This window comes from Papio anubis, chromosome 16, assembly GCF_008728515.1.
Source record: "Papio anubis isolate 15944 chromosome 16, Panubis1.0, whole genome shotgun sequence".
Lineage (NCBI taxonomy): Eukaryota > Metazoa > Chordata > Mammalia > Primates > Cercopithecidae > Papio > Papio anubis.
In genome coordinates, this window is record NC_044991.1 from 37,859,173 (window position 1) to 37,884,016 (window position 24,844).

Consider the following 24,844-nt stretch of genomic DNA (forward strand, 5'->3'; position numbering starts at 1 on the left):
TCTTGGTTCACTGCAACCTCCGCCTCCCAGGTTCAAGCAATTCCCTGCCTCAGCCACCTGAGTAGCTGGGATTACAGGTGCCCACCACCACACCTGGCTAATTTTTGTATTTTTAGTAGAGATGGGGTTTCACCGTCTTGGCCAGGCTGGTCTTGAACTCCTGACCTCAGGTGATCCACCCACCTCGACCTCCCAAAGTGCTGTGATTACAGGCATGAGCCACCACGCTCGGCCACCCATCCTTTTATCTGTGATGGCACTGACCCTGTTTTTGCTTCTGCTAGAGAATATTGTAAAGCTGTAGAGGAGGGGGTGGAGGAGACAAACAGAGACACTTGCCTCAGTTTAGCCTCTTCTAAGACAAGCAGCTGGGCATCTCAGAAAAAGATTTTAGTATCCTCCTACCCCAGCCCTCCCTCATCCCCAGCGCCCAGTAACTTTCTTGGTGCTGTATGAATGCCTTTCTGGGTAGACTTATCCCTGAGCTTTGGCCATGAGGCCTGATCTTCTTTTGGAGTGCTGCACCAGCGTCTAGCACTTAGAACACCTTACACATGAGTCTGATGCAACTGAGTCGCTTCCACTGTTATCACTTACTGGCAACAACTTGTTGAAGCCCTCATTTGCTAAAGTCTCATTGTGAGGATTTAATAACTGCCCTTGAGCATCTGCATCAACCTCATTAAGCAAGCCTGTTGTACAAACTGTAATAGTGTAGATTTGAAGCTTATCAGGGTCATGACTAAGACAGTCATTACATAGTCAGGCCACAGCATCTTCAAGGCACTGTTGGTGCAGCTGGTAAGTCACTTCTTTCCATGACCTTACAACAGTTTTCCTCATCTTATGGAATTATAAATGTGCCAGAATTTCCTAATAGGTTTGCCCTCTCCCTGTCAGTCTCCTCAGTGAGCTGTGAAGTGCCCATTATAGGAAGCACATGTGAAAGACAGCAGCCCCTCTTGATCTGTGGGCTTCAGGCAGGGTGTTATGTTGGTCAGAGAAAAGGGGCTTTATGTTTTGTTCATATAGCAAAGGACTTGGAGCTGAGGGAGCGAGCTGATTCATGTGATGGAGAATCATTTCTTTCTTAGAGGCCCTGATCTCACAGCACCCTGAGCATCCTTGCAGAAAGCACTCATTTGCTGCTGCAAAATGCAGCAAAAAGGTTGCTCTGGGCTTGTTTGCCACATCATAGGCTCTGGCTTTCTTCTCACCAAAGAAATAACAGGCATTTCCATTTTAAACTCTGGTGTTCTCCCTAAGATCAGGGGCAAGACAAGGATGTCTTTTCTCACCACGTTTCAACAGTGTACCAGAGATTCTAGACAGGGAAATTAGGTAAGAAAATGAAATAAAAGCCATTCAGACTAGAAAGGAAAATGAAAGATATGTATATTGAAAGACTGTATGATCTTGTATTTGGAAAAGCTCAAGAAATACACACACACTTAAAAAGGAAACCTACTAGAACTAATAAATTATGTAAGATTGCAGGATACAAGATCAATATATAAAAATCAACTGTATTTTTATACAGCAGAAATAGACAATTTGGAAATGAAATTAAGAAAGCAATCATATTTACAGTAGCGCCAAAAAGAATAAAATACGTAGTAATAAATTTAACCCAGGACTTGCAAGATGTATACACTGAAAACTGCAAACCTTGCCATAGGACATTAAAAACTACCTAAATAAATGGAAAAATATCTGTGGATCAGAAGACTTAATATTATTAAGATAACAATACTCTCCAAAGTGATATGTAGCTTCCATACAATCCCTATCAAAATTTCAATGGTGTTTTTTGCAGAAATGGAAAAACTGATCCTAAATTTCATATGGAATTGCAGGGAATCCTGAATAACCAAAGCCATCTCAAAAAGGAACAAAATTAGAGAATTACTAGTTTCCTATTTCAAAAGATCCTAAAAAGCTAGAGTAATCCAAACAGTGTGGTCCTGGTAAAAGGTTAGACGTATAGATCAATGGAATAGAATTGAGAGTCTAGAAGTAAACTTATACGCCCATAGTCAGCTGATTTTTTGACAAGGGTGCAAAGACAATTCAGTTGGAAAAGAATAGTCAATTCAACAGGTGATGCTGAGACAACTGGATACTCACATGCAAATGCATGAAGTTGGACCCCTACCTCACACCATATACACAGATTAACTCAAAATGGTTCTATGTCCTAAGTATAAGAGCTAAAATGGCAAAACTCTTAGAAAGGAAAGTACTAAATCTCCGTGACCTTGGATTTGCCAATAGACTTTTAGATATGAAACCAAATATGCAAGCAACAGAAGAAAAAATGGATAAATTATCATTCATCAAAATTAAAATCTTTTGTGCTTCAAAAGATGCTGTCAAGCAAGTGAAACTACAACCCACAAAATATTTGAAATTATATAGCTGATTAGGGCCTAGTATCCAGAATATATAAAGAAGTCTTACACAGTCAGGCGCAATGGCTCATGCCTGTTATCCCAACACTTTCGGAGGCTGAGACAGGTGGATTGCTTGAGGCCAGGGGTTTGAGACCTGCCTGGACAACGTGGTGAAACCCCACCTCTACCAAAAATACAAAAATTAGCCAGCCTTATGACCTAGTCTCAAAAATAAACAAATAAATGAAAATTTTAAAAATTAAGGAAGTCTTACAACTCAGCAACAAAAAGACAGCCCAAATAAAAAATGGGTGAAAGATATAGACTTAAACTTCTCCAGAGAAGATATAAAAATGGCCAAGAAGAAAATGAAAAGGTGCTTAGCATCATTATTCACCAGAGAAATTCAAATCAAAACCAGTCAAAAGGTAGAAACAGCTTAAATGTCCATCAACTGATGAAAAGATGAACAAAATCTCGTATATCGATACAATGGAATATTAATTTGAAGGAATTAAGTATTATTAACTAAGAAGGAATAAAGTATTATGTGCCACAACATGGATGAACCTTGAAAACATGTTAAGTAAAAGAAACCATACACAAAATGCGATATATATTGTAAGATTCCATATTCTGAAATATCCGGGGTAGGCAGATTCATGGAGACAGGAAGTAGACTAGTAGTTGCCAGTTACTGGGTATGTGAGAAATGGGAAATAGCTGCTGGTGGGTATAGGCTTCATTTTGGGGTAATGAAATGCTCCCAAATTAGTGGTGACGGTTGCACAATTCTGTGAATACACTAAAAACTACTGAATTGTACACTTTATAGGGTGAACTTCATTATATATGAATATATATCTTGAAGCTGTTACTAAGAGAAAGAGGCAGGTTAGACATATTAGTGACTTATCAACTTCTTTATAAAATAAAATTCATGTACAGTGTTCCTTAAGTAAATCTATATCCCACATGTTTTGAAGCAGAACAGTCCATCTTCATCTGTTTAAAGGCCAGCCAAGTTTTTCTTTATAGATAAGCAGTTATAAAAAATATTCAAGGTTCTCCTTTTGAGCTTGAGCATCACAGTGCCTTTTTCTGCCATCTGTCCACTTGTTCTGTCGCTCCTGAAATCCTGATACTGTGCAAATGCTCAGAACAGCTCCTGTGGCCTGAGGAATTTGTTGCGTGTTTCCCATTCCCTAAGGCATGCTGCTGTCAAGGAAATTCAGTGTCTTCTTCATACCAGTTCTGCTGGTGAGAAGTTCTAGGTATTATGTTTTGTTTGGTTTTGGTTTTTTTAAAGACAGGTTCCCTATCTGTCGCCTGGGCTGGAATGCAGTCTTACAATTACAGCTCATTGCAGCCTTTATGTCCCAGGCTCAAGTGATCCTCCCAGCTCATCTTCCCAAGTAGCTGGGACCACAGGAGTTCACCACACCACACCTGGGTAATTTTTTTTATTTTTTATAGAGGCAGGGTCTTGATATGTCGCCCAGACTGGTTTTGAACTCCTGGGCTCAAATGATCCCCTGCCTTGGCTTCCTGAAGTGCTAGAATTATAGGTATGAGCTACCATGCCCAGCCACTAGGCCGTTTTGATTCTCTAGGTGCAGAACCCAATTACTCTGTCCTGTAATATTTCTCCTGACTTTTGTAACATAGTTGTACTCTAGCAAGTCACATTGTGTACAACACTTGTTAAAATCTCTGCTTTTTTCCCCAGGCAGATGTACCAAGTTAGCCATTTTAATACATAATGTAAAGCACGTACCACATATTTGGCCCCAATCATCAAAGTAATTGATGTACTCAGCTTTGTCCTGCTATCTTTTTATTCTCAGCGACTTTTCTGGAAATGAAGTATTGGTGCCGTGCTCTGCCGTGTTGTTTTGTTTTGTTTTTTAAAAGGTCATGTTGATTTGATTTATTTTTTAATCATCAGAAGCCAGGTAGCAACTTGTGGTATGTTAAGTACGTCCTTGTGCCCTAAGCTGAAGGAGCAGAGACCCACTAGCAGAAATGAGAGAATCAGGCTTTGGAGCTTTGAGGTATCTTCAAATCTGGTCTTCTGGTAACTAAAAATTTCTCGTCACTCAGCATTTCTGAACGTCAGGCGGGCAATAACTAATACTTAAAAATATGTCCAGAAGTACTACAGGATCGTGGCTGTCTTCATTGTTAAAGTTTAAATTATAATCATATTTAGTATGAATGTATTCCTCTGCGTTCACATTTTTTATAATTAATTATCCAAGTATAGAATGAATCATACCTTTTTGTTAGCCAGATTACTGGGATAAACGGATCCCAACCTTACCCTCTTTACCAAATAAAAGAGCTTCCTATAGAATTTCCTAGGTAAAAGACAGGCATCTTCTCTAAAAAACAGTGATGAATTCATCTAACTGTGTAGTGTTTAGTTTTCTTTAAGTAAAAAGTTAAATGAGGAATTGAGTGATTTTTCATATGCAGATTTTATTTCTTGGTGATTGTGTCTGGCCTCGTAGAGGGACGGAGTGACTTTAGGTGGAATAACCGGATCTGTTTGCTCTTGAGAAGCAGGCGTGAGTCCACGAAGGAAAGGCAGGGAGACAGATGGCTGGCTATTGTGTTACAACCATCATCTGCTGGGCCCTGAGCAAATATTAAGTGAATAATATATATGTAATTGGTGTGAAAGTACAGTTGCAACATTTCTAATACGGTTTGGAGGAGGGCTACTTCTTGAACATTTGTGTTTTATAGAATGCTAAGTTGAAATGTTTTTGTTTTTGGGGTTAATCCATTTTAAACTGCTTTAAAGTGAACATTTTCCCCCCATTTTGACACCACTGTGCAATATTTTGAATTGAAATGGCCTGTAATCGCCCTTTTTTATTTTCCATAACAACATGAGCACTAAATTATAGCTGTGCAATTATGTAAACAATGGAAATGCTTCCAGAATGAATCCTTCCTTTTAAATTTTCATTTTGTGTAATTGTTGGAAGGTTTGGAGCCATAATAAACAAAATTATTTTACACATTTATCGCTCTAAAGGTCAATTATAAGGGAACTAAAGAAACAACACTATGCAAAATGAATAAACCAATTTCTGTTGCTATCACCATATGTTTTTCTTATCACTTATGGTTTTTCCAGTTACTGTGTACATAGCATTCAATTAAAGCGATTCATTTACCAGGCTGAATATGGTTTGTGTTTATAGAACTGTGCTTTGGAGGAGAGGAAACAACACGCCTCTATTTGAATTACCTGATTTTTTGCAAGATCAGTGATAAGAGACAGATGTTCTCACCAGTTACTTTCTCATAACCACAATCTTTTGATAAGCTGCAAATTCACAATTATCATCTTAGTGATCTTTGCACACTCAACATATAGTATGCACTTGGACTTCTAACCAGAACAAGAGAAAAATACTGGTTTGGTGATCTGTTCACTATATTGCAACATTTTGCAGAATGAATTTTAATTTCTTTGAACAAAAGCATGTGAAAGATCTTTGTCTATGTGTCATACGTTCAACTCTCAAAAATAAACCTCATTTTATTTTAGATTCCATATATCATTGAGCCTATTGTTTAGTTTGTGGTTTAGTCTATTTAACGTGTGAAAAAGAAACTAATTCTTGCTATAAAACTAACTTGAACTTCTTTGTATTAAGTTCTAGAACTCCTAGAAAAATGAATCCTAGAAAATCTAAAATGATAATTTTCCTGTTTTTCTTTTAGTATTTGCCTTGTAAAACACTGTGGCTAATTGCCGTAATGCTTTGTTAAGAGTGTTGCTTGAAAGCACTAATTTCTAGAACTTTTGAATTTCTGGGATAATGTGTGATCTAAGAGGCTTGTTTGTGTGCCACCTTTGAAGTGTCTTAAACTATTCTTTCTGTAGATCAGCAAAGTAATAGTTCACTGAATTATATAAACTACACCTGTAAAGTAAATTTTACAAAGTAAAACTCTTCAGAGTCCTTCTCTTTTTGAAAAATAATTATTTAATTGCTACTGTATTTACTTCTTTATGGCTCTTTTCATTTTACAAAGGCGTATGTTCTTATCTGCTATCCCATTACGTACAACTCCGTAAGGGAGTATCATTCCATTTTATGGAAGAGAAGCATGAAGCTCTGGGTATGACTTGATCTGCCCACAGTCACACAAGGTTTTGAACCTAGGCCTCATGGCTCAAGTTCTAGAGTTCTTTTCACCACGCTAGAGTGCAGGGCTGTTTCTCACTAGCCATCTCAGCGGAGGCAGCGCTGAATAGCATCGAATCACACAGTACAAAGGATGGCCCCTTTCCTCCTCTCTGCAGGTCCTTGTGATACTCTTAGGTAGGCCAGCTGGAGTTGAGAGAAGTAGTTTTCTCACACCACCCTGACATTGCATTCTGTGCTCATATTTAACAAGGAGAGCTGGTCTCAGACCCAGAGTCTTCATCAGAGGATGATATTTTTAGCAAAAATTTAGCAGCATTGGTTACTATCATTGTATTACTTGAGTTACTTTTTACTTATGAGAAAGGATACACATAAGTTTTTCAGAACAATTGGGCCATTATTCTAAGCAAAGTAACTCGGGAATGGAAAACCAAACATTGTGTGTTCTCTCTCGTAAGTGGGAGCTAGCTCTGAGTATGCAGAGGCATAAGAATAATACAGTGGACTTTGGGGACTTGGGGGAAAGGGTGGGAGATGGTGAGGGACAAAAGACTACAAATTGGGTACAGTGTTTACTGCTCGGGTGATAGGTGCACCAAAATCTCACAAATCATCACTAAAGAACTTACTCATCTGACCAAATAGCACCTGTTCCCCAAAAACCTATGGAAATAAAAAAATTAAAACATGAGTCACTTTGAAAACCCTGTTAGGCAAGTAATGTTCACTTTGGACAGGGAGATGGCAAAAGGCATGAGGGTTGCATATGAATGACTGATGTCTGAGAGCATCATCCTGTCCCATGTATATATAAAGCCCTGGAGGCTGTAAGGGAGGTTTCAGATTTTTATTATATTTTTCAAAGACTCCTGTTATAGCTGTGTCTTAATGTATGGTGGGGAAGGTGAAAGAAGGATTCTACTGAGTTAGGAAATCAGTGGGGCATTTTGTGGATGTCCTGCTGCTGGGAATATGCAGTGGCTCTTCTTTGAGTACCACATGGTTATTCCTAATTTTAAAATGTTATCACAAAGATACAATCTTCGAGTTGTTCCATTTCAGTGTGGAGAAGCAACATAAGCAGGCATATGGCCATAATTTGGCTGACTGGTCATATAGTTCCCTCTTTAACCCCCCCCCCCCATTTACTCTCCCCCAGTGCTGTCTTTGGCGACTTCACACAGGCGCTGTGTCTCCTCAGGGCGCTGTCTTACGTGGGTGGCAGGGTAGGGTAGGCTAGCCATCTGTTATTTTGCCCTCTTTTTCCAACCTTCTTGCTCATAGTAGCAGGTTCCGTTGAAGTGATTGGCTGAAGTCCAGGGAGTGGGGGAGCCATGTGACTTTATCTCAGCTACATGCCTATCTACTGTCTTTAGCATCAGTATAGCAACTGAGTAATATTTTTTGAATGCCCTATTTTACAGATTATTGCCTTTATACGTACAAATCTTATGATGCAAAATGGATTCATTTACAAATTGTGGTGTTAGCTTGTTAAAGGATTTAGTTCATAATTCCCATAAATTTAGCCTAGAAAAGCATTTTTTAATTAAAACTCTAAATTCCAGTGGTGAAAATGGGCTTATTTGATTCAAATATGTGCTAAAGATTTTTAAAGCCCGCAAGCTTCAAGGTTTAGTTTCCCATCTCAACAGATGGAATTAACACAAACATAACAAAGTTAACATCATGGTTGTTTGCATTATTAATCTTCAAATGCATGGCATTCTGCTACCTTGCTAGCCAGGTTTGCACGAATCCTTTCATTGCAACATATGTCAACAGAAATGTGCTTCCATCTGCTGCCGGATAGCTTGATGCCTGATATTCCGAGACAAGGCCCAGCACAATGAGTACCTCTGTGAGTAATTACAGGTGTGTGGTGAGGAGCCTAGGGCATTAATCAGAGGCTTAATTATGAAAAAGGTGGATCTTTTGTTCCACTCTTGGATCCTGAGTTTACCACACACTTTCTAAACTGCAGCATCCATCTGCTCGGTCCCTTAGAATGTTTGCCTTGACTGATACGGACCTTAAAGTGTATCAAAGGACGTGATTAAAGTAGGCTTAAACATTAACCTGGAAGAAGCGTGGTTCATGGTTTTTTTCCCTTCCTTCCTTCCTTTTTTACTTATCTATCTATCTGTTTATTTCTGGTGTAGGAAAAAAGTCTGCTGAAATGCTAAAACTTTGAATTAGTACTTGCTAAACTATTTACTATATGTGAACTCTACTGAATTAAGCATTATACAGTAATTTTAAGAATGTAAAGGTCAAGATTTGTAGAAACTAAGACCCATGTAAGGAAAAAGAAGTCTTAGGAAAAATGGTTTGTGAACATATACAAATTTTTTTAGGAAGATAAGTTGTTAAATAAAGTTATTTTTATTATGACAGACTTAACATGTTAGAATTTAGCATGTAACTACTGCTTTGCTCTAATGTGATACTGATAGAATTAAATCAGGATTATTTTTAAGGATTTTTAAGATAACCACACTGAAATCTAAGGAAAAAAACTAGGATTGTGTGTGTGTGTGTGTGTGTATGTGTGTGTTTTGCTTCTTACTCTTATATTGAGACTATAATAAGTTGTGAAACTATAAGTCACGTAACTATAATATAGTCATGTAACATTTTAGTCAGTGGCAAACCACATATATGATGGTGGTCCTATAAGATTATAGTGCTGTATTTTTACTGAACCTTTTCTGTGTCTACATGTGGTTTGATATGCAGATAGTTTCCATTGTGTTACCATTGCCTGTACTATTTGGTATAGTAACATGTTGTGCACATTTTTAGCCTGGATGTGTAGTAGGCATCTATCATCTAGGTTTGTGTAAGTCACTCTATGATGTTCACAAGATGATGAAATTGCCTAACAGCACATTTCTTAGAATGTATCCTCGTCATAAAGTGACACAACTGTACTTCAGTGTGTGTTTTTATTAATGTACGTGGCCAACAGCTGCATAAGTTTGTGATTTGTGGTTTTCTTACTAATTCCTGTTACACACACACACACACACACACTTGCACAGATGGCTTCAGAGATGTGGCCTGGCCATGGATGGCGTGAATGCTGTCCAGTGGTGGACCCCTGATCTGCCACAGGCAAGAATTAGATATCTGCTTCAGACCAGAGCCGGGGGTGAGGGGCATCCAGCCATCAGTGAGAGGCCATCACAGACACAGGAACACAAGGTGTCTAGGGCAGATGATACTCTTCACACTGCACTCTGTGCAAAAGGCCACTAGTGCACTTTGTACTTGCACCGAGATCACACATATATTCAGAACCTTGCTGATTCCCTGACCTTAGCATTTCACTCATTACAACATTACCTTTGCACTCTGCATATTCCCATTTCTTAACACATAAAACTATCTGAAGAGTGAAATTGTCCATCTCGTTGCCTACTTTAAGATATTTTAATGTAACTGTGTGCTGTAACTGTGGCAAATTGAAAGCTAAAGACAGGACATATGTTTTGTTTTAGTGATAGATATTTGAGGGTTTTAATTGCATATTTACCTCATTACTCCTGTAGCTTGTCCAAGGAGCCTACCTTTACATGGAAGACAGAAGAAATGTCTAGTCTCAGAGTCATGGTTTAGATTTTGCATAATTCATCTTACAACTTGGTGTCTCCAATCTCTCACCTTTAAAATGGGTACAATAACCCTTGGAGTAGCTCAGTTTCCAATATCTCTTTCATTGAAAATTTTCTGTGATCTGTGCTGTCTTAGATTATTATACAGTGGTCATATGTACCACTACAAACACTACTTTGGAATTTTGTGTTTGAACATTACAATTGTGTTTTCTTATCTTCCCTTTTAGGATATCTTAAACACCATCATAAGGCACTGTCCACCCCGCTTTTTCTCCCTGGGTTTTCCTGGCTTCTCAATGCTGGTGGGGGACTTCATCACAGCCGCTGCCAGGGTCCTTAGCACAGACATGTTGACGGTGAGTATGACAATGCTCAGCATCCCGGCTCCCAAGAGGCTTCACAATCGCTAACAAGGTTCAGATTTCTCCACTCTTAACAGGTGTTGACTCATTAGTGCAATGTGAAACTGGGCTCTCAGGGTAGATACCCTGGCAGCTGATGTGTGAAATTGTAGGATAAGATGACACACTGGTATTGGAAAGGCGTTTCATCAAAAGGCCAAAGTGTGAGAAATCATATCCTCACTAATATTTCAGCACATTTACACAGTCAGAAGCAGGACTTGTCTCTTAGAATATTATTAGCATTTTCCAGTAAATGGTGGCACAGACATAAATGTCTAAAATAGAGAGTTTTAAAATGTACATTAGCAGTATGATTTTTTAAAATTAAGTCTTGGTTATTATAAGTCTCATAGAAAATATTTTCTTAAAATGTTAGAACACTAAAATCTTAACTAGAAGTGAATATGTATTCTCTTAATAACATGCCAGAATACTTTGGCAGAATTTTTGTAATAAAAAACTGGAAGTGGACTAAATGATCAGTAAGGGCTGCAGAAAAATTTATTTTTACTCTCTACATTTACCTCTACTACTAAGACAGTATCTTTTTCTTTTCTTTTCTTTTTTTGTTGTTGTTTTTCAAGAGACAGGGTCCCATTCATTCTCCACCCGGGCTGAAGCGCAGTGGTGCTATCATGCCTAGATCACTGTAACCTCAAACTCCTGAGGTCAAGTGATCCTCCCACCTCAGCCTCCTGAGTAGTTAGGACTGCAGATACACACCACCATGCCTGGCTGATTTTTAAATTTTTTGTAGAGATTGGAGTCCCTCCGTGTTTCCCGGATTGGTCTCAAACTCCTAGCCTTAAATGATCCTCCTGCCTCAGCCTCTAAAATGTTAAGATTACGGGTGTGAGCCACTGCACATGGCCAAAGCAATATCTTAATGCCTTTTTGAGAGAATACTGTTATACATTTAAAATGAAAGGACCTTTTCCATTTGTGCTCTTTAAGCTGTTACATATTCAGAGTTATTTTTGCCTCTTCAAATAGTATAAATAAAATTAGCTTTACTATTTGCTAAGCATTGGTATCGAAATCAGTGTGGCCATCCAACAACCTAAAGCTTGTTTGATATGTGATTACTTTTTCACTTTACTTATTTCTTCTTTTCAGGGTAAATTCAAACTTCAAGCCCTTGGTTTTAAATTAAACTGTTTAAAAATACTTCCTGTAGCTGGTATTTCATGTTGGTGCTTTCACACACTCACTTTTTCTTATAAAGATAAATTAGAAAACAAAGAGAAGTGAAAAGAGACAGGAGCAAAAGGGAAGAAAGGTAAAAGAGAAGAAGAGGCCAGGCATGGTGGCGTAAGTATAGTTACAGCTATAGGAGACTCAGGAAGCCGAGGTGGGAGAATCACTTGAGATCAGGAGTTTGAGTTCAGCCTGGAATCGCCATACTGTCTTCCACTATGTTTGAACTAATTTACACTCCCACCAACAGTGTAAAAGTGTTCCTATTTCTCCACATCCTCTCCAGCATCTATTGTTTCCTGACTTTTTTTTTTTTCTTTTGAGACAGAGTCTTGCTCTGTCACCCAGTAGCTGGGACAACAGGCACCTTCCACCACACCCAGCTAAGTTTTGGTATTTTTAGTAGAGACAGGGTTTCACCATGTTAGCCAGGATGGTCTCGATCTCCTGACCTCGTGATCCACCCGCCTGGGCCTCCCAAAGTGCTGGGATAACAAGCATGAGCCACCATGCCCGGCCTATTGTCTCCTGACTTTTTAATGCTTCTAACTGGTGTGAGGTGGTATCTCATTGTGGTTTTTTTGATTTGCATTTCTCTAATGACCAGTGATGATGAGCTTTTTTTCATGTTTGTTGGCCACATAAATGTCTTCATTTGAGAAATATCTGTTCATAATCTTCACCAACTTTCTGACGGGGTTGTTTTTTTTTTCTCTCTTATAAATTTGTTTAAGTTCCTGCCAGGCTCGGTAGCTCATGCCTGTAATCTCAACACTTTAGGAAGCTGAGGCGGGCAGATCATGAGGTCAAGAGATTGAGACCATCCCGGTTAACACAGTGAAACCCCGTCTCTAATAAAATTTAAAAACATTAGCTGGGTGTAGTGGCACACGCCTGTAGTCCCAGCTATACTCAGGAGGCTGAGGCAGGAGAATCGCTTGAACCTGGGAGGCAGAGATTGCAGCGAGCCGAGATCGCGCCACTGCACTCCAGCCTGGGTAACAGAGCGTGACTCCCTCTAAAAAAAAAAATGTTTTAAGTTCCTTGTAGATTCTGGATATTAGCCCTTTGATGGTTAGATTGCAAAATTTTTCTCCCATTCTGTAGGTTTTCTCTTCACTCTGATGATAGTTTCTTTTGCTGTGCAGAAGCTCTTTAATTTAATTAGGTCCCATTTGTCAATTTTGGCTTTTGTTGCAGTTGCTTTTTGTGTTTAGGTCATGAAGTCTTTACCAATGCCTATGTCCTGAATGATATTGCCTAGGTTTTTTTCTAGGGTTTTTATGGTTTTAGGTTTTAGGTTTAAATCTTCAATACATCTTGAGTTAATTTTTGTATAAGGAAGGAGTCCAGTTTCAGTTTTCTGCATATGGCTAGCCAGTTTTCCCAACACCATTTATTAAATAGGGAATCCTTTCCCCATTGCTTGTTTTTGTCAGATTTGTCAAAGATCAGATGGTTTTAGATGTGTAGTGTTATTTCTGAGGCCTCTGTTTTGTTCCATTGGTCTATATGTCTGTTTTGGTACCAGTACCATGCTATTCTGGTTACTGTATCCTTGTATTAGAGTTTGAAGTCAGGTATCGTGATGCCTCCAGCTTTGTTCTTTTTGCTTAGGATTGTCTTGGCTATGTGGGCTCTTTTTTGGTTCCATATGAAATTTAAAGTAGTTTTTTCTAATTCTGTGAGGAAAGTCAATGGTACCTTGATGGGAATAGTATTGAATCTATAAATTACTTTGGGCAGTGTGGCCATTTTCATGATATTGATTCTTCCTATCCTTGAGCATGGAGTGTTTTTCCATTTGTTTGTGTCCTCTCTTATTTCCTTGAGCAGTTCACATCCCTTGTAAATTGTATTCCTAGGTGTTTTATTCTCTTTGTAGCAGTTGTAAATGGGAGTTCACTCATGATTTGGCTCTCTGCTTGTCTATTATTGGTGTATAGGAATGCTCGTGATTTTTGCACATTGATTTTGTATCCTGAGACTTTGCTGAAGTTTCTTATCAGCTTAAGGAGTTTTTGGGCTGAGAAGATGGGGTTTTCTAAATATACAATCATGTTATCTGCAAACAGATAATTTGACTTCCTCTCTTCCTATTTGAATATGCTTTGTTTCTTTCTCTTGCCTGATTGCCCTTAAAGTAGCCTTACAGACATACATTTGGCTAATAGTACAGTAGCCCCATTTTATCCTCAGTTTCACTTTCTGATATCAGTTACCACAGTCAGTGGTGGTCCAAAAATATTAAATGGAAGGTTCTAGAAATAATTCAGAGTTTTAAATTGCACACCATTCTGAGTAGCATGATGAAACCTTGAGCTGTCCTGGCCCATCTTGTCCGGGACATGGATCATTGCTTTGTCCAGTGGATCCACGTGGTATCTGCTACGCATCCATTAGTCACTTAGTGGCCATATCTGTTACCAGGTGGACTGCTGTGATATCACAGTCCTTGTGTTCAGGTAATCTTTATTTTACATAGTAGCCCCAAAGCGCAGGAGTAGTGATGCTGTCATATTGTTATTATTGTTCTATTTCGTTATTAGCTGTTATTGCTAATCTCTTACTGTGCTTAATTTATAAATTAAAATTTTTTCAAAGATATGTATGTATTGCAAAAACAATAGTATATATAGGGTTTGGTACTATCCACAGTTTCAGTCATCCACTGAGGGGTCTTAGAATAAAATCCCCTTCAAAAAAGAGGGAACTGCTGTATATGAAAAATGCTCACGATCACCAGGGAAATGCAAATTAAGATCACAATGAGATAATTACCTCCCTGTTAGGATGGCTTTCACCAAAAAGACAAAAGATAAGTGTTGGCAAGGATGTGGAGGAAAGAGAACTCTTGTACACGTTAAAAAAAAATTCTCCTTTTATTTGAATTCATTATATATTGCCTAGATTGCAATATATAATGTCCATTTATTGCTCCATTCCCTCTGTGATCACCACTTACCAAAACAGTGATTCCTCCTTATTTGAGGCCTCTGACAGAAAAAACTAGGATGAGATTTGACATCACAACCAACACATCCCCAAAGACACAAGTTAAAAACCTATTGATAGGGATCAATATGTATATTAAAACAGTATGTATATCAAAATATTACGTTGTATATACTTTAAATATATAATTTTTTTTTTTTTTTAAGGTGGAGTCTCACTCTTTTGCCCAGGCTGGAGTGCAGTGGCGCAATCTCGGCTCACTGCAACCTCCGCCTCCTGGGTTCAAGCAATTATCCTGCCTCAGCCTCCTGTGTAGCTGGGATTACAGGTGCCCGCCACCAGGCCAAGCTAATTTTTATATTTTTAGTAGAGATGGGGTTTTACCATGTTGGTCAGGCTGGTCTCGAACCCCTGACCTCCTGATCCACCCACCTCGGCCTCCCAAAGTGCTGGGATTACAGGTGTGAGCCACCACGCCCGGCCCATAAATTTTTATTAATTATACTTTAGTAAAGCTGGAAAGAAAGAATCAACACAATAGAGACTACTCAAATCAAAGATGGTATAAAGATAAATGTAAAGGTCAAATTCACATAAAAAAGTGTTGCCAAGGTAGGAAAATAAATAACCAAGAAATAACCAGAACCTGGAAAAACACAAACTAGAAAATGTGGAGGGAAGAAAGTACTGAAATATAAACCAGGAATGTGCTTCAAAAAATTCAGAAAGGATGAAATACAAAACCAGCTTGCAATAAAGAAAAAAGTGTTACGTTCTTTGAAACTACAATAAAAGAGACATGAGTGCCTTATCTTTTAAGCCTTTTAAAGGCATCGAATTTGCTTGGTCTTTAACACATATATCAATGTTACATAATATTATATACATTTTTCTTCACTATCTGCCTGAGGTATGATAGTAGGAATAAATGTTACAGCCATGAATTGCTTTTTAATTCTGTTTTCAAATATTGCACATGAGTGTTTGGGTTAGTAAATGGTTGGGTACTGGGTATGCTAATCATACCATTTTTTCTACACATTTTCATCCCCTTGTACACTTTCGGTGGGAAGGTAAATTGGTACAGCCATTATGGAAAACAGTATGGAGGTTTCTCAGAAAGTTGAAAATAGAACTACCATATGACCCAGCAATCCCACTTCTGGGTATATATCCAAAGGAATTGAAATCAGTGTGTTGAAGAAATATCTGCACTCTCATGTTCAGTGTAGCAGCATTCACAATAGCCGAGATATGAAAGCAACTTAAATGTCTATTGACAGATGAATGGATAAAGGAAATGTACATATCTCCAGTGGAATATTATTCAGCCTTCAAAAAACAAAGGAAATTCTGTTGTTTGCAACAGCATGAATGAACCATTTTTCCAAATGAAAGAAGCCAAACTCAGAAAGACAAATACTGTGTGGTGTCACTTATATGTGGAATCTAAAAAAGTCCAACTCCTAGAAGCAGAGAGTAGAATGGTGGTTCCCAGGGGCTGTGGTTGGGGTGGGGGGAGATGGGGTGATGTTTCTCAGTGGTCAAAAGTTTCAGTTATGCCGAATGAATGAGTTCTGGAGATCTCAGTGTGGTCACTATAGTTAATAATACTATATTATAAACTTGAAATTTTCTAAGAGAGTAGATCTTAAATGTTCACAACTCACGCATAAAGGAACTAACTATATGAGGTGATATATTAATTCACTTGTTTGTGGTAATCATTTCACTATGTATATGTATATGTATATCAAAATATTATGTTGTATATACTTTAAATATATAAATTTTTATTCATTATACTTTAGTAAAGTTGAAAAAAAGAATCAACACAAAATTAATAAAGTAGCCTTCCAAAATGTTTTTTTAAAAGAGAGAGAATATGAATGAGAATGTGAATCTAAGAGTTACATGAAGGAACCACACTCTGAGTGTTAGTACTTTCTTGTTTAAACTTGAGGTTAAAATTGTAGAGGAACTGGTGAAAGGTGTTTGGGCTGGAGCATACTTGCTCAGTCAGAATTTTCAGTTAGCACGAGGTAATTACCAGTTTGAAGTACCCCTGCTAGGTAGGTCTGCCCCACTGAGGCAGTAGGGGAGGGAGATGCACAGATGGCTCGCCCAAGTCACCAAGAGATGAGGAGAAGCTTGTGCGCAGCAACGTTATTTGTAACGGCCAAAACCTAGAGCCAATCCAAATGCCCATCAGCAATAGAAACAGATAAATTATGGTGTGTACATAAGATGGATTATTATATACAATGAAAACACAGGATCGGTTACATAACATAATGAATGAAAGAAGTCAGACACAAAAGAACATATACTCTAATTTCATTTATTTAATTGAAAAACCAGACACAACCAATCTGTGGTGTTACAGCAGAATGCGGTTACTTTGGGGGAGGGGAGGCTATCATGGGAGGGGCACAAAGAGGACTTCTGTGGGGTTGGTAATGATATTCTTCCTGTTGTCTGTCTCTACGTCCTCAGGGCTCCGACCTCTGTCATCACTTCTCTCTGTGCACTCCACAAAGACGCATGCATTCAGTTCCTCTGAACACATCTGAGTTGTCATCCCAGACTTTTCTCTCCTAACCTCAGGACAAGCATTTCAAAAAGTCTTGTTCAGAACAGTAATCTCCCCAGATACTCTGGGGGAAAGGGAAGGAAGAAAGCCAGGTTCATAGTCAAGTAATTTTGGGAAACACACTTCTTCACTTGGAAATTCACAGCGTACAGTAACACGTTAAACATTTCTATTTAATTGTGCTTAGACAAATGTCTCTGCAACGTCTTTTTCCTGGGAGTCTTTGTTTTTGCCCTTTCACAGTTGCTGTGGCCTAGTGGAACATACTTTGGAGACAACTGCTTCTGACCCTTTCAGCCTCCCGTCTCATGGGCACCTGCCTCTTCCCTACTCAGCTGGCTGCCTCACCCACCGCCAGCCTGCCTGATTTCTACTCCCCTCTGTGGCCCTTAGCAGCAGTTTGTTTTAGGTTTCTTAAACATCCTGAGCAGAACCAGTCCTTGCCTCATCCCATAGAATAGCTCTGCCGTGCTTTATATTGCCTTTTATTTACCTGTGTACTTACGGGAACCAAGCTAGGTAAAAAATGAAGGACGGGGCTCCCGTGCTATGTTGCTCTCCTAGCAGGTGCTTCACTGAATTGTGTATAGCTGTTATTTGCCTCTCCTCCCCTACCTCACATACCGTGCCTCATCTCTCTGAGAGAGTAAAACTCTCTAATTTTATAGCCTAAGTGCTTAACTATAGGCTCAGTCTGGACCTGGGGCTAGATGGCCTCAGTTCAAATCCAGGGTGATCACTTAGGAGCCATATGGCATTGAAAAGCTACTTAACTTCTTTGAGTGTCAGTTTTCTCACTGGAAAATGAAAACAATAGCCTCTCCTTCATTGGCTTGGTGAGGGGACTTTATGAGGAAATGCCTGTACAGCACTTAGAAGAGTGCCTACCACAGAGTGAGAACTCCTTAAATGTGAGCTTTCATTGTTTTAATTATTACATAATAGTAGACAGACAGATGGACAGATAGGTAAGTAGACTGATGACAGAACTGTGTAATCCCCTATTCTTGGCTAACCACAGCTGCTGTTGTTGACTGAATTGAAATCTAGTGAAATGCCTTTTTTCTTTTTTTTGAGACGGAGTCTCACTCTGTTGCCTACGCTGGAGTGCAGTGGCACCATTTGGTGCAACCTCCATCTCCTGCAACCTCCATCTCCTGGGTTCAAGCAAGTCTCCTGCCTCAGCCTCCTGAGTAGCTGGGATTACAGCTGCCCACCACCATGCCTGGCTAACTGGCTAGTTTTTGTATTTTTAGTAGAGATGAGATTTCACCATGTTGGCCAGGCTGGTCTTGAACTCCTGACCTCAGGTGATCCGCCCGCCTCGGCCTCCCAAAGTGCTGGGATTACAGGTGTGAGCCACTGCACCTGGACGTGCCTTTTTAAATATATACCTAATTCTAACACTGGGCAAATAAGAGAAAAGTATCTCACTAGATATAGTGATATAGTATCTCATCATATGTTGTTTCATAAAGTAGTTCTTGGTGATAGACAGGAAATGTGATAGTTTGTCTTCTCTTTCCACCCTCTGATAGTTATCTCCATCTCTACTTCTCTATGAATTCTCCTTAATTGCTCTTAGCAGCAAAATGATACTAAGTTGATATCCTTTACCCTGCTTTGTTGAGAACATTAGCAGTAAAACAATGTAAACAGTCATGACAGAGTCATTGGCCTTTCTAATTCTGAATGAATCTGCACATCAGTTTCCACAACACTTGTTTACCTCCAAGTATAGTGATATTTTCCATTCCTTAGAAATTTGTTTTTCTGTTTAGGCAAACCTCTTTTGCTTAAATATTCACCCGGAAGAGAATAACTCGACCAAGTTTGGTATTTTTTATCTAGGATGAAGAATAAAACGTCGCTTATTTAATGTTTCTAACTTACAAAAAGAGAAATGTGTGTGCTTCTCTTCCTTATGTGCAGGCGCCTCGTTCAGAGGCTGTCACTGTCCTTGGCTCTCTGGTCTGCTTTCCAAATACCTACCAGGAGATTCCTTTACTGCAGTCAGTGCCAGAAGTAAATGAGGCCATTACAGGAACTGAAGATGTCAAGGTACATAATGCATTTGACTGTATCTCAAGTTTAGCACTTTTTATAATTCTGGCTGTATGATTATCTCTTCCATTAGTATATATTAATCTGCGTATTCCTGAAATTTTGTTGTATCTTTTAAATGTTTCAGTAGGTGTTTTTAGAAGGCTATTCGTGGGCTATACATACGTTAAATTCAGAGCATATTGCAGTTAGACCTTATAGCTATAGCTAAAGCAGGTGTTTTTTGTTATACCTGTTTATTGGGCCTAGGGATCATAATCATGTAGTGAATTGCCTTTGGTAATAATTTTATTAACTTAATTAACTGCATTAGTGCATCAAGTTAATTTATAAGAAATAATGGAAGTAAGCTAAATACTCAGTCACATTGTTGGCCTGATTAAATACTACTAATAATTTGAGATTCTAAATTATTTATTGGCGAATAAAAGTAAGCATTTGTTCTCTCCTCAGCTGACTTTGAGGTAAACAAAAATGCTTTTAGAATCCCAGAATCAATCAAACTATAAAACATAATTACAGTATATAATTCAATGTGCAACATTTAATTCAATTAAAGTAAAAGAAAACCGAGATTTTCCTATCTGGAAGTCTCATTTGCTTTATACCAGAAGCGCTTTACTCCCACGGGCTGAATGGCTTAGGGAGGCCCTGTGGAGACCCCCATCCTCCACCACCCACTCCCCCGAGCCCAGTGTTCTTCTCGCCTCAGGCTCTCACTCATAGATGAGCTCTCTGAGCTCCCTGGTTGAACTTCAGTAGTTCCTGGCTGCCTGGAACATGGTCAGAACATGTGGGAAACCAACTATGACAAAAAGTTTTTATTTTACTTAATTTTGTGTTTTTAGCATTACCTCATAAATATTTTACTGAAGAATGCCACAGAAGAACCAAATGAATATGCAAGGTAAATGTTGAATAAGAGGTAAACTATTTTAGAATTTTAAGATACACATTTATGTGTAAGTAGTTAATGTTACAAAAGAAAACACTTATTCTTTCACATAGCTCTTATACAGACTGAAAAGTATAGGAAGAATGATGCCAGGAAGATGCTTTGCATGATTATTTAAAAAGGTATCATTATTAAGTAAAAATTGTAAAGTGCAGAAGAGTATACATAATACACTATTTTGTGTGAGAAAAAGCAAGATTACAAATATAATCATGTATCCTCTAATTAGTTTTCAAGAAGAAAGAAAGTGAAAATATAAGCCAAATATTTATATAAATATAAATATATAAATATAAATAGTTGGTGTATGTGTAGGGTAGTGACTCTCAACCAGTGACGATCTTTTACCCCAGGAGACATTTGGCAGTGTCTGGAAACATTTTGGCTGCTTCTGCCAGACATCTGAGGTAGCCAGCAACCTATGACCAAGATACATGAGGTTTTCTGAGCCACTTATGTGATAAAAAGTTTCTACCTCTCCTCCCAAGGTGAAGACCAAAGCTGGGAATGCTGATGGAGGGGAACACCTGTCTCCGATCCTCAATTTCAAACCCCATAAGGTCACCAGAAGCCCAGCTCAGCCTCTTACTCCCTCCTAGGAACGGTTCATGTTCTGCTCCCTCTGTAGCCTCATTCCAAGACAACAGCCCATCATTCCTCACTGCCTTATCAGCTATTTGATGATTTTAAGGGTTTTTTTCTCTTGTATTTTGTATAATTTCTTTGGTTGTCTTCAGTAGATGGGTTAGTCCAAATTTCCTAGTCTGCTGTTACCAGAAGCTAAACTGATAATAATTTGCAAATATTAAGCTAACATTGCATTTTTGGATAACCTCAACTTGGTTTATGTGATACCAGACCTGGTTTGGCTAATATTTTGTTCAGGAAAATTGCTTTTATGTTGATGGCCTGTAATATTCCTTCCCCATCCTTCGCTTATCAGGTTTAATTATAAGGTTATAAAGTCTCACAAAATGAGTTAAGTACTATTTCATTTTCTTTCATTGGAAGGAGTTTTTACAGAATTAGAATTAATATTCTTGTGTATTTAGTAGACCTTGGTGGTAAAACTACCTAGGTCTAATATTTTCTTGATGAGAAGATTAACCACTGACTCATTCTCTTCAGTGATTTTAGGACTATTAAGGTTTCCTCCTTCTTTTTTTTTTTTTTTTTCTTTTTTGACAGTATTGATGAACCAAACTTTTCTAGGAATTAGCCCATTTCACCTAAATTTTAAAATATACTGGTATATGAGTTATCTCTATCATATTTTATCTCTTTCACTTCTATGGTTACATCCACTTTTTAAATCTCTGACACGTTTTTTGTATCCTCTGATTTTCTGAAGTAGTCTTGCTAAAGATTTGTCAATTTTATTAGTCTTTTCAAAGACTAGCCTTTGGTCTTTGTTCAACTTCTCTATTGTATATTTGCTTTTAATTCCCACTCTCTGCTGTTTTCTATCCTTCCTTTTGTATTCTTTACAATCTTACCTTTAAGGTTATATATTATTTTCTTACCTTTAAGGTTATATATTTAGTATATTAATTTCTCCTTTACAGATATAAACATTTAAGACTACATGTTTATTGCTAGTTACTACTTTGTCTGAATTCTATAGGTATCTTTTTGTTACTGATGTCTTAGTTAATTGCATTATGGATCAAAATGTCTTACAACAGTCTGAAATTGTTGAAATTTGCTTAATGACCTACTAGGTAGTCAGTTTTTGTCAATATCTCATATAAACTTGAAAAAAATGTATGCCCTGTTCTTTGTTGGGCATAGTGTTCTAGTTGTGTTTATTAATTTTTTTTAATCCTGGGCTTCAAATATTCTGTATCCTGTCTGATTTTTTTTCATCAGCTTGATCACCTTCTGGAAGAAAAATGTTACAATCTCCTGCTATTTTGGTGTGTTTATGTATTTCTCCTTATATACTGTCAAATTTTGCTTTATATATTTTGAGGCTATGTGATTAGTTGCATAAAAGTTTAGAATTGTCCTATACAGGGAATCAAATATTTTATATTTTTTTAGTGACTCTTTATTTCTAAGGAGGATTTTTTTTATCTTAAAGACCACTGGTTTAGTTACTTTTAAGTAATACTTTCTATTCTTTTTAATTAACCTTTTTATATTCTTCTTTTAGATATCTTTGCAAAAACTGTATATATCCAGATTTTATAATTTTATCCCATCTGATCTTTATTTTTTAACTGAAGCTTTAGGTTCATTTTCATTTGTTATAATTACTGATCTGTTTGGATATACTTCTTTTATCATATGTTATACTTTATTTTTAATAGGAAAGAAAGATCCAATTAAAAATAAGGTACCTCTTTTATTTCTCCTTTATCTTGCCTTCATTTCCCCATCCCCTGTTTTTCTTTCTTCTTCTTTTTTTTTTTTTTTTTTTTTTTGGATTTTTCTCCATTCTATTTATTACCTCAATTGTTTTTAAATCATAGGCTCCCTTTCCTTCTTTTAGAGGTTATACTAGATATTTGAACACTCATACTTACCAAGCCAGCAGTTAGTCTCTCGTTACTCTCTTCCTGAACAGTGCGTGTTCCTCAGAACATAATTCCCTGATTTTGCTCGTACCTCACTGAACTTTCTCCTTTCTGTCCCCTTTGCTGACCTTTCCTCCTCTACCTAACCTCTGATGAATGTTAGAGTGACTCAGGGTTTAGGGCTGGACCTATTCTCTGTATGACTTCCTGGGTACTCTTATTCTGATCAGCCTTTAAATACCATCTTCCCTCTGATTTATTTATCTGCCTCTTCATTGAGCCCCTTTTATACTCAGACTTATATATTAAACTGCCTACTTGACATCTCAACTTGAATGTTTTAACACAACTATAACTGCACCCTTGAGTCTGCTTCTGACCCCCCTACCCCGCCTCCGAGCTAACTGTCCCTCAGATTTCATCTCACCACATGGCCCCACCATTCCCCCAGGTTTTCAGTTAAGAAATTTAGAGAAAACCCTTGATTTCTTCTTTTTCCTACACCTACTGCATCTAAATCATAAAGTCTTGGTAATTCTTCTTCCTCTCTTTTTAGTTCAGAAGGCCAAATTTCTGTGGAGTTAAAAACAGAATAGAAATGCATATGGCATGGTCAGCTTTCTGTAAAGAGTATCTGGTCCTAGCACATTGTTTAGAGGAATTAACAGTGAAATTTATTTTGAAAGTTGTATTTAAATATACTTTAAAATAAATACAGCATTTGTTTTATGTTTGTGGTAGGTATTGTGCATATTACTGTAAAGAAAACAATTACAAACTCCATTTTTGGCAGTTTCCTCAGATTTATGTTTTTTATTCTTCCTCAAAAATATCTTGAAACAGTAAAATGTAATAACCTATTAGTTTCAACAAAGCTAGATAAGCTGGGCACAGTGGCTCACGCTTGTAATCCCAGCACTTTGGGAGGCCAAGGTGGGTGGATCACGAGGTCAGGGGTTTGAGACCAGCCTGACCAACATGGTGAAACCCTGTCTCTACTGAAAATACAAAAATTATTTTGTGGTGGTGGGCGCCTGTGGTCCCAGCTACTCAGGAGGCTGAGGCAGGAGAATTGCTGGAACCCAGGAGGTGGAGGTTGCAGTGAACTGAGATCGCACCACTGCACTCCAGCCTAGGTGACAAAGCGAGACTGTCTCAAAACAAAAACAAAAACAAATCAAAACTAAGTGGTACATGGGCTGTGACAATTAACAGAAAATATACCATTCAATTAAATATTTAAGTACTAAACCATTATCAATATTTCTGTTTGTCCTGAAAATTGGCCTATTGAGGATTCTTTATCTTTCCTTTCAAGAAGACATTCTGCTAATAAATCTACAATTTTTGCTATTTTGTATAAATAGATTTAAAGTGTTTTGTTATTTGAAAATACTGAGAAAGTTTATTAAGTTTCATGAGAGTTTTCCTCTGTTTTCTTCTTTTTAAAAAGATGCATTGCTGTTTGCTCCCTTGGGGTCTGGATATGTGAAGAGCTTGCACAGTGTACAAGCCACCCTCAGGTGAAAGAGGCCATCAATGTGATAGGAGTAACTCTGAAGGTATTACCAGTTTGTGGTGCTGATTGGACATTAAGCCATATCTGAGGCATTTAACAGTTTGAGTTTGAATTAGCCCCATCTTTTTTATCCCCCAAATGATAGAAGGATTGTGATTCCCATTGCATGTGCTGCGAGGCTCCCGGGAGGGGCACCGACGGCTGCTCCCCTGCTGGCAGCTGCAGCCCAGCCACCAGTGTCTCGAGGTTCCTGGACCAGTGGCCAGATGGGTTCCTCTGGTGGCTGGGAAGCTCCTGCTGCAAAGAGGACACCTGTCACCTGTTGGTGGGAGTGACAAGAGAGTGGGGTCTCGTGCTGTGGCCTCTTCAGCAGGCCTGGGAGAGACCTCCACAGCTTCTATTTAGGCCCCTCAGTGTTTACCATCTGACTGAATCTTGGGCACTTTAAGGACA

At 38.2% G+C, this 24,844-nt stretch overlaps 1 protein-coding gene across 9 annotated transcripts in view; it reads left to right on the forward strand.

Moving 5' to 3' along the window:
- Nucleotides 1-24,844, forward strand: part of RALGAPA2 (Ral GTPase activating protein catalytic alpha subunit 2) — a 320,907-nt gene that overhangs the window by 153,983 nt on the left and 142,080 nt on the right. For all 9 annotated transcript variants that reach the window (XR_004178987.1, XM_021921290.2, XM_021921288.2 and 6 more), the window contains 4 exons: nt 10,413-10,541; nt 19,267-19,395; nt 20,247-20,305; nt 24,326-24,434. Coding sequence is in view for 8 of the 9 variants with exons in the window: in XM_021921290.2 (XP_021776982.1) it covers nt 10,413-10,541; nt 19,267-19,395; nt 20,247-20,305; nt 24,326-24,434 (426 nt within the window). In the remaining variant the exon portion in view is untranslated. The remainder of the gene's footprint in view (nt 1-10,412; nt 10,542-19,266; nt 19,396-20,246; nt 20,306-24,325; nt 24,435-24,844) is intronic.